Raw genomic sequence first — 13,460 nt, 5'->3', positions numbered from 1 at the left:
CCCCCTTCCCCCCTCCATACTAACTATATATATATATATATATATATATATATATATATATATATATATATAAAAAATATAATATAATTATGAGCATGAGACGAGCGGCACCCACTCTAGAGTCCAACAATATGGAGTGCAAGGCCTTATAAATGTAAATCGAGAAACGAGAAAAAGCCAGCAACATCCACTATAAAGCTTTTCTCATGACAAACATTTTTTTATAAAGTGCATCGTGCAGTAACAAAAACAGGAGACCAGCAGTTGACAAACTAATTGCAAAGGGCATAATAGCATAATGTTACTTATCCAAATGTCAGGGTGTGCATGGGTCCTCCTGTGTACGTACGTGCGTCCGGCTCGACAGCCGTTTCGGTGTGCAACCCACACCTTAATCATGAGCTCATGATTACGGATGCAAGTACAACAGGAGGACCCATGCACACCCTGACATTTGGATAAGTAACATTATGCTATTATGCCCTTTGCAATTAGTTTGTCAACTGCTGGTCTCCTGTTTTTGTTACTGCACGATGCACTTTATGAAAATATTTTTGTCATGATAAAAGCAATATAAAAGCTTATACTGTATGTTGCTGGTTTCTCTATCTCTCTTTATATCTCTCTCTATCTAATTTTTTTACTATTGACTTACAGTAGCTAAATCCTTGTTCACTGTCTGTTGTTAATGGGTTTAGCAATCGGGCTCACACAGTGACCTCTCCTCCTTGCTGCATATTAAATTCTAGAACAATGGAATGTGAATCGCACCTGGAGTACCTGTTGTGTTTTTGTTTCTTTAACGTCTGAAACAAACTTATTCTGAATAAACAAAACCACTTTCAACCGTTATATATTATATCCAGTTTATTTACAGGAAAGTTTGGATGTCCTCTATGGCTCTGCTTTTATATTTCTTTTGCTGTTTGCTACATGGGACAGTGCTTGTTGCTCTGCAATTTGTATTTAGAGGAAATCCTGCTGATTATGAACATGTCATAATGTTATAGATAATAAAATACTGCACAGGCCAGGGGCATGTCTGCAATGGAATCTTGCGTCCCTTGATATTCTTGGGTAAGAGGAGAACGCATGATAACTTGTACGATTAATCCCACTTCATGCACATAAAAGGGACTTTTCACTCAGACTGGGGCAATGGATGGTAGGAGTCAATTGGAAGTAGCTTGAAGTTGAAACAAAACTACATTCAGAACAGAGAACATACAGCATTAACATGTTACTGCAGTTTTATACATTTATAACTGGGCTGTGAGCAATAAATATAGCTAAAATAGTTTTTTTTTCTTTTTCATCCACTAGGGGTCACTGGAGTACTCTTGGGATATGGACGGCTTCCACAGGAAGAAGGCACTGAATAAATTAATTTTGAAACTACACCTCCCCTCCATATCCCTGAGTACCTCAGTGTTTTTTCTGTGCTCGACACAGTTAGAAGGCTTGTGGAGTTTGTCCACATTTCATTGGAATTTTTTCTAAGTTTTTTCTTTTTTCAACGATTTACCACATCCCTTCCCCCCTTCTAATAGGCGTGGGTCCGGGATAGTGAAGGCTGCTATAGCAGCTGTGGGTGTCGGACCTCTCTAAAAAGAGCTCCCTTACTACCACGTGCAGGACTAAAACCTGCAGTAAAGGCTGGACGGAACTTACAGAGAAGCCCCGTCATAGCCCTCACCACAGGGTCCAGGTATGTTGAACGGGGCGGTCAGCTCACGTTGCCGCCCCGCTGTGTGGGATACTCTGTGTGTGTGTGTGTGTGTGTGTGTGTGTGTGTGTGTGTGTGTGGCCGCCCGCCGCTGCCTTCAGCCGCCCGCCGCCGCTTCCAGCGCCGCTGTTTAGGCTGTCTCCCCCGCCGCTCTGAGCCGCGTCGGCCACGTGGTTTTATGCATAGGCCGCTCCACGGCTCTATGCAGCGCGCTCCCCGGCCCTCGATTCGGGTTCCCTCTCCACCATAGCTCGGCTCCGTGTATAGAGAACGGTACACGGAGCACGGGGGGGGACACAAATGAGAGTTAAAAGGCAGGCTCCATAGCCTAGTGAGTAACTTTGCTGCCACAGTGATGTTCCCTGCACACAGAAATGTCAGGGTCACTGGATAAAATCTCATGATTCAACTCTTATTGATAAAGGGAATACAGCAGCGCTGCATATGTATTACAATAGGCTATGAAGTCTTTGTTAAAACAGGATACAAGTTATATGTGCAGGTTTTGAGTGCAACATAAGATGTTTATTAAATCTGCTTACATAATTATAAGTCGCACTTTGTGTTATACTGTGAGCATGGGGACATATTAACCATGCTTCCTGTTGTTTTTCCTGTTGTATTTCCAGAATTTCCTGTGTTACATCTCTCCTCCATTGAAGGCGCAGGGGTGTTAATGGGAATTTGGGATCAGGCATATTGCTGGCGTGCACTGCACTTGGCCAGATATATATTTATAGAGACACCTTAGTGCTATTTACTGAGTCGCGCAAGTTGTCTGTCTTTGTATTTTTTTGTATTGTCTGTCTGCATAATGAGTAAGACACCAGCAATTACTAATAGGCAGTTTCCCTGCCATGTCTAAGAGTGTATTACATGGATATACACTCACTTCTCTTACTATTATTTATATCATAACTGTTTATAATGATATTATCCTAAAGACTGCAAATCTGAATCATGGCCGTGGCAGCCAAATACTGGCTTTGTTCACTGTTGTAAAGTAAGATATGTTATAACAATTGGTCAGCACATGGTGCTTATAAAACAGTATCTGTGGAGCCCTGCAAGCATTGTGAGTTCATGTCTCACCTGCAGCAGCTTTGGCTTAATTCACTTGGCCACACCACACTGGATACGCCCAATCTCATCTGATTTTGGAAGCTAAGCAGTGTTGGGCCTGATTAGCCACCTGGGAGTACAAGGTGCTGTAGGTATTTTTAATCTACAGCCACACCACACTGGATACGCCCAAACTCAATTGCATATTTTGCCATCTGGGAGGAAACTGGTGATCCAACTAGATTGCATACTAATGCATGCTAGTTTAAACTGTTAAAAAAAGATACATTCTGGTTAGCTCAGTTTGGGCTTACACTATCAATATAAACCTACCATAGGTTTTACAGTCATGATAGCTCTCCAGAGCCCGCTCCCGGCGCCGGCCACTAGATAGGGCCCATTAACTAAGCTGTGGTTAAGCAGCAGTCATCTCAGGTTTTAAGCCTGTGTGAGGTCACATTTAGTTTCAGACTTCTAAAAATTATTATACCTCTGTATCAGGATATATCTGGATATATGTATATGGGTATATAATATATATGTGTATGTATGCATATATGGAATATGTATATATTAAGGTCTGAGTATGTGTGAATATACATTGTTGTATGTATGTGTAGATATAGATTATATATATATATATATATATATATATATATATATATATATATATATATATAAATATGCTGACATTAAAAATCTATTTTGCAGTAAGCAAGACTAATTGGTCAGCACACAGTGCTTATTAAACAGTATCTGTTGAGCACTGCAAACATGGTGAGTTCAGGCCTCACCTGCAGCAGCTTTGCTTTTTGTTTTTACAGGTGGCTCTGTAGCCAAGTGGTTAGGCTTCCCAGCCACAGTGAACATTGTGATTGCATGGACACTGGTTCAGATCCTGGTTTAACAGGTGTTTAAAAAAACAAAAAAAACATGGTAGGACACCATTTTGTAACGTTACTTCCTGGTTCTTTCCCGGAGGTTGCTGCCCTACAACACTCAGCCTCTGGAGGAGCGGGGTGTTGTTAGGAATTTAATTTATTAATTGTTTTTGTACAGCATGACTCTACAGGAAGATTCACTATTGCTGGTAACCACATGCATGGTAATGCAGGTTTATACACACGTTACATCCGTGGTGTACTTACTGGTTGGGGTACATGATCACTAAGTCTAATGCATAGTCAAACAAGCAGCTTCGCTGGTCGGTCACACAGTGTGTCGGACAAATACGAATCTGGGCCAGTGGCGCAATGTAAAACGCATCTGACTACGGATAACCTGGCTCGTTTAAGTTGCCGTGATCGTATAGTGGTTAGTACTCTGTGTAAAAACTGCACAGACAGACCCTTACCGGTCCTCTTTGGGGGGAATGCGGGGTCATGTACTGCCTGAGTGGGGAAAAAAAAAAAATTTTTTTTTTACTGTTTCAGTTAGATTGTTGCGGTAGATTCGCCGCCAGCCCTCATAGCACCAGGCCAGTACGTCAGGTTCTCAGCGAAGGCTGAACAATTTCCAATGAGAGACAATTGCAATTATTGGGCGTTTAACTACCTATCGGAGTGTACCCTACACAGCAGTAGGGCTGTTGCTTCGCCCTGCTTTGGTAAGGGTTTGAGGTAACAAGGCTGTAGTGGCAGGGCACTCCAGTTCAGGTTGGCCCTAAATAAAGACCACCTTAGACTTCTTGCTGCCTACAGCTTCTTTGGACGTTGGCAGTTGGTTCTTGCGTTTTCAGCTTCGCTAGTGGCGCATAACGTCCACTTTGGCTACGTTCCTAACAGGCGGAGTCGGATTCCAAACGAGATAGATCGCAGACCAAGTGGGGGGGGGGGGGGCGGAAATCTGATTTCCTACCATTGTCTAAGCGAATTCCTGAATGATTCCGTCTCAACGACTTCAATTCCTAGGTATGATTCTCAATACGGTAAATCAAAGAATTTACCTACCCGAACAGAAAGTACAGGTCATTCGTCATCTGGTACAATTAGTGCTCAAGCCACGCACAGTCTCTGTTCATTTGTACATTCGCCTATTAGACACAATGGTGGCGACTTTCGAAGCGCTTCAGTTCGGAAGACTTCACTCACGTCCTTTTCAATTGGATGTGCTCGCACAGTGGTCGGGCTCGCATCTGCAGATTTACCGCAGGGTGAGGTTGTCTCCAAGGGCCAGAGTGTCTCTACTCTGGTGGCTCAAAGTACAGAATCTAACCGCAGGGAAGCGGTTCGGCGCCTGGAATTGGATAATTCTCAAGGCGGACGCGAGTCTCAGAGGTTGGGGAGCTGTAGTTCAAAATTATCAGCTCCAGGGTCTCTGGGCGGATCACGAAAGATTGCGGTCTATAAATGTCCTGGAACTCCGGGCAATTTACAATGCACTACGACAAGCAGTGCACAGGCTGCAGGCTCAGGCTGTTCAGGTGCAGTCAGACATTGCGACGGCGGTCGCATACATCAACAAACAAGGAGGAACGAAAAGCCGTATGGCAATGCGGAAAGTAGCTTGAATCCTCTATTGGGCCGAGTATCACCAAATGATATTGTCGGCAGTAGTCATTCCGGGAGTGGACAACTGGGAGGCGGATTATCTCAGCCGTCGGAATTTTCATCCAGGAGAATGGGTATTAAATCCAGAAGTGTTTCACATGCTGGTCCAGAAGTGGAGTTACCCGCAGGTGGACCTGATGGCATCTCGCCACAATCATCAAACGCCCCAGGTCGTGTCCAGAACGAGAGATCCAAAGGCAGTGGCGGTGGATGCTCTCACAATCACGTGGCCATACAGTCTCGTGTATCTGTTTCCACTGTTTCCGCTGCTCCCTCTGTGGCTAAAACGGATCAAAGGAGAGTCCGTCACAATTATACTAGTGGCGCTTCTTTGGCCTCGGAGAGCTTGGTTCTCGGATCTCCGCGGTCTACTCGCAGTCGGTCTTTGGCCGCTCCCACTACGTTCGGACCTGTTACAGCAGGGTCCGTTCCTTTACCCCGATTTAGCGCGGCCGCGTTTGACGGGGTGGCTGTTGAGACAGCCCTCTTAAGAAGAGAGGGCATTCCAGAATCGGTTATACCAACCATGTTACGAGCTAGGAAGCCGGTTACGGCAGCTCATTATTACAGAATTTGGCGTGCCTATATAGGTTGGTGTGAAGCTCGGAAGTTTCCGACATCATCTTTTAAGTTATCCCGTCTTTTGTTATTTCTACAGATGGGGTTAGATGGAGGTCTGAGTTTATCCACACTAAAAGTGCAGATATCGGCGTTGTCAATTTATTTTCATAGTAGATTGGCCCTATTGCCGTGGGTTCACACCTTTATGCGGGGTGTCCTCAGAGTTCAGCCTCCATTCACTCCACCTACTGCGCCATGGGACTTGAATCTGGTTTTTAGATTTCTTACAGTCTTTTTACTTTGAACCCTTACAACAAGTGGATATTAAATTTCTCACTTGGGAAAACAATTTTTCTTTTAGCGTCAGCAAGGCGTGTTTCAGATTTGGGTGCTTTGTCGTGCAAGCCACCGTATTTAGTGTTTCATGATGACAGAGCGGAACTTCGGACGAATTTCGCTTTTCTACCAAAGGTAGTGTCATCTTTTCACATCAATCAACCAATAGTAGTTCCTGTGTTAACAGGAGACTCTGGTAGGTTGGATGTGGTACGCGCATTACGCATTTATGTATCCCGAACGTCGACAGTTCGTAAGACGGATACGTTGTTTGCTCTCTATGATGCTGCCAAGATGGGTTGGCCAGCTTCTAGGCAGACCTTATCCAGTTGGATTAAACTGACCATACGTCAGGCTTACCTTCATGCTAGGTTACAGCCGCCTACATCAGTAACAGCTCATTCCACACATGCTGTGGAAACGTCATGGGCAGCGAGTCGTGGAGCTTCTACGACACAGCTTTGCCGGGCGGCTACATGGTCTTCGGTGCACACGTTTGTGCACTTCTACAAGTTTGATACGTTTGCGGCATCAGCATCTAGCTTTGGCCGCCTAGTGTTACAGGTGCCAAACAGCTCTCCCGCCCACGGGGGAAACTTTGGTACGTCCCAAGAGTACTCCAGTGACCCCTAGTGGATGAAAAAGAAAATAGGATTTTGGTACTTACCAGGTAAATCCTTTTCTTTGAATCCATAGGGGGCACTGGACGCCCACCCAGAGCAGTTTACCTGGTTTGGGGTAGGTTTAGTAGATCTTATGGTAACACATTTTCACCGACTGGTTCAGATTAACAAGTTCTAATCGGTTATGGTGTCAACTGTTTAGTTGTCAGTAATGTTGTGTCAACTTTATTGTTGTCCGTTATGTTATATGTAATTCTCCATTGTCAACCTCTCTATCGCTCCTGTTCGGCTCAGTAAAAAACACTGAGGTACTCGGATATGGAGGGGAGGTGTAGTTTCAAAATTAATTTATTCAGTGCCTTCTTCCTGTGGAAGCCGTCCATATCCCAAGAGTACTCCAGTGCCCCCTATGGATTAAAAGAAAAGGATTTACCTGGTAAGTACCAAAATCCTATTTTCAGGATTTTTGTCACTCTTCGGTGACAGTTCGGACATACGTCCTACCAGGTGATGTCCCATCACGGCCGTGTGTTCCAGTGGCATGTATGCGAGCATTAAGAGGGGGTTTTTTGTTCCTCAGGCCTTGGGCCCTGTCTAAATTGGTACAGTTGTGCCGTTTAGAATTATGTTTAGTGTATATAGCTATGTTTAGTACAGCTTTTATAAGGTTAACTTTTATGTGTGCTGCTAATCAATTAAAGGAGCACTTCAATTACAAATAACTTTATTTAAATGAAGTATGCCCTGTGAAATCCTCACCGCACTGGCATTTACCCTGTATTCAGCCACAGTGATGATAGGTGGGGTAAGGCTTTCTAGCTGCTAATTCAGAGCCACCATAGGACTAATAACCAGGCAATCAGATGTGTTTCCATTCGTATTTGTAGTCCTGTTACAGTATGTCCATTTGACCTGTACAAGTAATTCCTGAGCATGCTCATCTTCAGCAGGAGAGACCAGAGGCCCTATACCATCTTTGCCTTACATTCATTTGCCTTTGCTATTGTGGCAAAGATCACTGCACTGGGAAACCTGGCCTGCTTAAAGGAGAACTGTTACCAAAATACAGTAATATGTTGTTTCAACCTCATTGAAGCAAACAAAGGAAAAGAATACTTCTGTGAATTGATTTACATGCCATAAGTCACTATTGCAATTCATTAGAAGTTTTTGTCTCTGACCAACTTTATAGACACCAATAGCAACAGTGACAAACATGCTTCAAAAAAGTATGCCATGAGAAATGAATGTAAAGTTTTTCTTGTTCATTTGAGAAACCTAAATTGTATTTCATGTCACAACATATTACAATAGGATATTTTTGACAATTCTCCATTAATATTTTGAAATATGCAATTTGGATTAATATTTCAAAAAAAAGAAGCACATAATAATGATAGCCTTGTATATTCTGCCTGAAGTGCCTTCATAACTGTCCTCTTCTGTTTTTTTCCTCGGACTGCAGGTTCCTGAAGAGGGTGTCTGTGAATCTGGGCGAGATGTGGAAGGCGTTTACATGCAGCATCTTTTAAGGGGAGGGGATTAGGCTGGGGACATGTGTGAGAGCAGCAACACGCATGAACGCATGATACATACGTTATTCACTAACTTCCAGACACCCTGACGTTTATGTTAATGTGGTGCACTTTCCGCTTTGCAGCGAAAAATGCATCAATCTTCCACAGTGCATCATTTCATCTTTATTATTAAGATTACATTTAACTGGCAAACAAACTAGTGAATGTTCTATGGCTGTGCTTTCCCTGCCACTTACAGAAGACTAAATGCTTCGTGTTGTGTCTGGTGTACAAGCTCCATGTCCGATCACTCCAAACAATTGCCCTCTTAGGTTTTTAATGTTGCACCTTCTTCACCCCCAAACAACCAAAAGATCAATTGATGCTTTTACGTGACTGCCAGACAGAAGTCTGAGGTTCTAAGTGCCGATGTTTACATTCCCAAAGTGGCTTGTAATAGTTATTATTTATACAGCTCTTCAGATATTCACTAGTGTGTTTTATTTTCTCTCCACCACTCGGAGACTGGCTGCCTACAGGGTTTTATCTTGCCAATGTCTGCTTGTGCCATCTACATTCTCAACCCTAACCCCTCTTACTTGCATGAACCATGTTTCTCGACTTAACTTCTTTCTACAGCCCGATTTCCCTCTGACAGTCTGTGCAGTTTGATCGCCTTCTTATCAAAACCACTATATTTCCTTGACTGCCGATCACTACATACCTGCAAGGCAACACCATTCTATTGTTTTTAGTTTTGCTGCTATGACTATCCATCTTTCCCATAACTTATTACATTCCAGTTTTTATTTTGGAACTCATTAGCTTTGTTTATGTCTATATAACTTGCACGCGCATCATACCTGGGCGAGAACTCTCTGGTATCTGGCTGAAGTTGTGCTCCTGTATCTAGAAGATCTGTGCACGGCCGCAAGGACAGAAGGTCTTCCCTTTTCTCTAGACAACGTGACTACTTTCCATTCAAATGCTGCCTTAAACTGGAGTGCCTAAGAGGTCGATTGTCAATGTATTGCTCCCAGATCTGCTATCTCTAGTTCTTTAATTGGCTTAACGCAGTGATTTCCTATCCTCAGGGAATAACCACTTAAGACCATCTTTCGATATTAAATGGACCAATTTGTTTTTATAAGCTTTGGTTAATTCCAGCCAGTTATTGTGTTTGTGGGTTTCTATGACTGATGGTGTCTGAGGATAGGTCCTGAGAATAGCAGGTCTAGCATTCTCATTCTTATCTCTTCAGTGTTTTAAGGTCCTACAAGAATCACATTGTGAGCCTTTAAGTTCTGAGGATGTCTACTGTGCCACAGCTGCAGTAGCAGCCATTGTAGGAGTTTTTTTTATGGTTGATTAATTCTGGGTAGCGTAAACTAGAATCCAGCTCATGTAACACAATCATTGTAATTTGTTCATTGTCTTTAGGACTGTAGTGTATTTTTGGGGTTAGGAAGTTCCAGTCCATTTTATTGAAATGTTATGTCTTTTGCCAGGCAATCCTTTTATTGTATAAACTTGATAACATGACAGTAATACTGAATAATTATGTGCACTTTTCTTTTATAAACAATTGTATTGCTGATCTGTTTTATAATGTACATATAGGTGTCGGAGACCACTTTAATCACTTGTCTCTACCCAAACTTGTGAATTATTGTGTTAAAAAAAAAAAAAGACACTACCTGGCTTAATGTTTCATGGGATGTATTAAAAAATAATGTATGATTTTATTTTCTTTGTTGATGCCAGCAAAACCTATTTTCAGCTTGGGTAGTGAAGCTCCTCTGGCATTTAAATAAATGGCTAAATTACTATGAAAACACTATTGTGTAAAGTTTTTCTTGCACCACAAACAAGGGTACGGTCATTGCTGGTGTAAGCCTAATACAGAAGTCATCACACTGGCAAACTTTTTTTTTTTTTTGTGGGGGGGGGGATAAGGTTACAATGTTCTTCAGTAACGTACCCGAGTTCGTGTTGGAAGGAGAACTTAATCAGCCCATAGTTTAATGGTGCGTTTTAATACCAAAGGAAGAACCATTTTTCATCGATAGAAAATACTGCCAGTGAATAGTAGGTGGTGAATCTATGGCTTCATTTGACCGTTTTTCCTATAGCGAATTATTAATACTTTGGCAGACTGCCAAATAAGCAATAAATACCCTCATGTGGTTCCCATGCAGTACAATGACAGTAATTCTCACTGTGGGCGGTCATCTTTACTACTTGCCCATACATGAAGTGCTATTTTCTGTAACTATTCCAAAACCTGAAATGAAAAACAAATGGACGTCTACTCATTGCGAATGGTTGGGAAATTATTCTTGAAAAATGTAACTAGAAATCTACCGTCCTCCAGTTACATTGTTTTGCTATTGATATTCTTGTATTTGTGACAAAACAGTCATTCACTTAAAAGTAAAAACCACTATCGCCATATACACATGTTAAGGTATTTAAAACATTTGCTTAGATATGAATATTGTATACAGGGGTTATTTAAAAAAAAAAAAAAATGTCTTTTTAATCATTGCTGACAAAACTACAAAAGAGTAGTTTTTTTTTTTTTTTATGTAAAAATATTAACTTTGCAGTTGGTGAGGCCTGTAACGAAAATATATATATATACACATTATATACATCTGCACAGAGTTCATCTCGATGGTGGGTCATTGTACCCCTGAAAGCATTCAGCAATGTCTAATAAACCACAAATACTCTTTATACAAAACTGCTTTCATTTAATGGTTCTACTCATTCATTTGGAATTTTATCAAATAAAACGATCATTACGACACTAAGGAAAAATATGGTTCCTGCACACAAGGGGGCTTCTTTAATGGTGATGTGCTGTGACTTAATGCATCCAATCAGATAACAAGTTTTAGTACTTTAGTCTGACCAGTGAAAGTATGTATCTGGTTGTTATGGGTTACTGCAGATGTTTGCACTATTTAAGTAAGCCCATAGTTTTCTGAAAAACTGACCGTGAATTGTCTTAATAAAGTTTTTCTTGTTTGCCCTGATGCATTTAGTTTTGTTTAATGTACACTTTTTTTTTTTTTTTTCTTCTTGATAAATACATTGTTGAAGAATAGTGTTCTCTGAGAATATTTTCATGGAATAAAAACTGAAAACTTTATGATTGTCCTTATTCCCAAAACTGTCCACTTGACCTTGTTTCAGTAGTGTTTGTCCATTTTCTTTTCAGAAAAGCTGGCAATCGAATATATTTATACACCGCCTCGATCCCGATTTCACATTTGTATAACACCGCAGAATTACCAGCATCTTCAGTTCAGCCAATGTTAGTCATTTCCACCATTGGCTTTGTCCTTCTGCAGTATCATTAGTAGAAGTCCAACAGTAATATCCTTTACACTTCTGCACTTGTCCAGCCTGCCTATTGCACAATTAGTAGCCATGATCAAACTGATAGTAATAAATAATTTTCTGCTATTATAGCCATAGGTTTCTTTAAAAAGAAACAAAACTCCACAATATACATTGTACACCTACATCCACAGGCAGTTTATGAAAACGGCATGCTACTGTTAAAGATTCTGAATCAGTCTCTTGTAGATTAATGAGCAGAGGTGCACTTTGCTTTAAGGAGGTGGTGGTTCTAGTTTTCTGGACAAGGCTGTTAAGATTTGGCTAAACTTTAGGTATCGCTCAGCCTGGCTGACTTGTGCCCCTTTACTGCCCCATAACAGTCGCATTTGAAATTCTGTCCTGAAGATTTCGCTCATCTCTTCATCTGGCTTAAAACCTATAATCGAAACGATAAAAAAAGAAACATACTCATTATGTAAGACTAGGCTGCATCACTGAATGAGCACATTACAATAATTCTTAGGGGGCCTTTCCATTTTTTCCCCCCGCCACGGCTATCGCTAGGGGGTGCAAAATGTAGCAGTTAAATTTTTACTCCATTTACATGCCCGGTAGCCACAGGGTGACATTTATTCTCACAGCCTCCTGAGTTGCGAGAAGAAATGTGCACTACGTTTGGGAGTTTGGATGCCCAAAAACAGGACTTTAGACAGTTTAGCAGTTTTACATGGCTAAACCTTGTCTGTTTGGGTGCAATATACACAGGTGCCCAAACACAATTGAATTGTGACTGTTTGGGCATCTAAACATCTAGTTTAGACAGGAAAAATAGACATCCCAAAACAATGGCATCACCCCTGGAGTGCGCCACAAAGAAAAGTTGCCCTTTTTGTTTAGTGGACAAAGTGCGTGATCCAGAGATGTACACAAACCTGTTTTTCCATTCCCTGCACTTGAGCAGCTATTGGCAGCCTGCATATGCATCTAAGTGCCACTGTGCAGTGATGGTCTTTGGATAGCGATTGCATAGAAGATTATTCTCAAAATGATTACCAGTCAGGGACTGTTTGGGGGAGGTAACGGGAGTGGCTGCAAAAATGCAGGTATGTCACTGTACAGCTGCACGGTCTCTTCCTTCCTGCGGCCACGCTGCACAATTATAGGACTATTCAGAACCTCAACAACCGCCTGATCTGCGTCTTTGTATGCAACCAATGGGATTTGCAAAGCCGACGGTGGGAGTCTCACTACAAATCCAGGCAGTAGTGGCATTTGTATATTTTTGTGCATAAATGCATTTGCATACACCTGAATCATGCACAAGATGTGGCATACAAAGGTCTGAGCGGTACCTGCTTTATAATGCACTTGCACCTCTATAGGGCCAAGACAACAAATATTCCTGACAAAATGCCTCATGTTTAGGGAATTGAACATCTGCATGAATATGGGTTTAGCCCACAAGGGATTGATTTTTGTACTATAAATACAGCTGATCACACGGTGGTAGTCTTAACTTTTGGATGATCTTTTATCTTCCAGAGAAAGCATTTCATCAGCTACCTCTCGCTGTAATATGGTTTTCTGTGGGTAAAGTCCTGTTTTATACTAAAAAACAAACAAGCCATGCCCTCTCCATTTTGGGTAACATTACTGCCAAATTCAGGCCTAGTCTTTTCCTGTTAGTTACATTAAGGTTGAGGACAAACATTACCATGGACACTGCAGCAGTGGT

General features: G+C 41.7%; 2 protein-coding genes across 3 annotated transcripts in view; one reads left to right on the top strand and one right to left on the bottom strand.

The window, feature by feature from the left end:
- Positions 1-11,415, top strand: part of FNBP1L (formin binding protein 1 like) — a 261,673-nt gene extending 250,258 nt beyond the window's left edge. The window contains exon 16 of the mRNA XM_063939867.1: positions 8,323-11,415. Coding sequence (XP_063795937.1) covers positions 8,323-8,330 — 8 coding nt within the window. The 3' untranslated portion in view covers positions 8,331-11,415. The remainder of the gene's footprint in view (positions 1-8,322) is intronic.
- BCAR3 (BCAR3 adaptor protein, NSP family member) overlaps positions 11,110-13,460 on the bottom strand; it is a 207,247-nt gene continuing 204,896 nt past the window's right edge. For both annotated transcript variants that reach the window (XM_063939864.1, XM_063939865.1), the window contains one exon: positions 11,110-12,161. In XM_063939864.1, the coding sequence (XP_063795934.1) occupies positions 11,998-12,161 (164 nt within the window). In that variant the 3' untranslated portion in view covers positions 11,110-11,997. The remainder of the gene's footprint in view (positions 12,162-13,460) is intronic.

Source organism: Pseudophryne corroboree, chromosome 9, assembly GCF_028390025.1.
Source record: "Pseudophryne corroboree isolate aPseCor3 chromosome 9, aPseCor3.hap2, whole genome shotgun sequence".
NCBI classification, from domain to species: Eukaryota; Metazoa; Chordata; class Amphibia; order Anura; family Myobatrachidae; genus Pseudophryne; species Pseudophryne corroboree.
The sequence above is the reverse complement of the archived record's forward strand: the minus strand, read 5'-3'. Positions and strand labels throughout refer to the sequence as shown.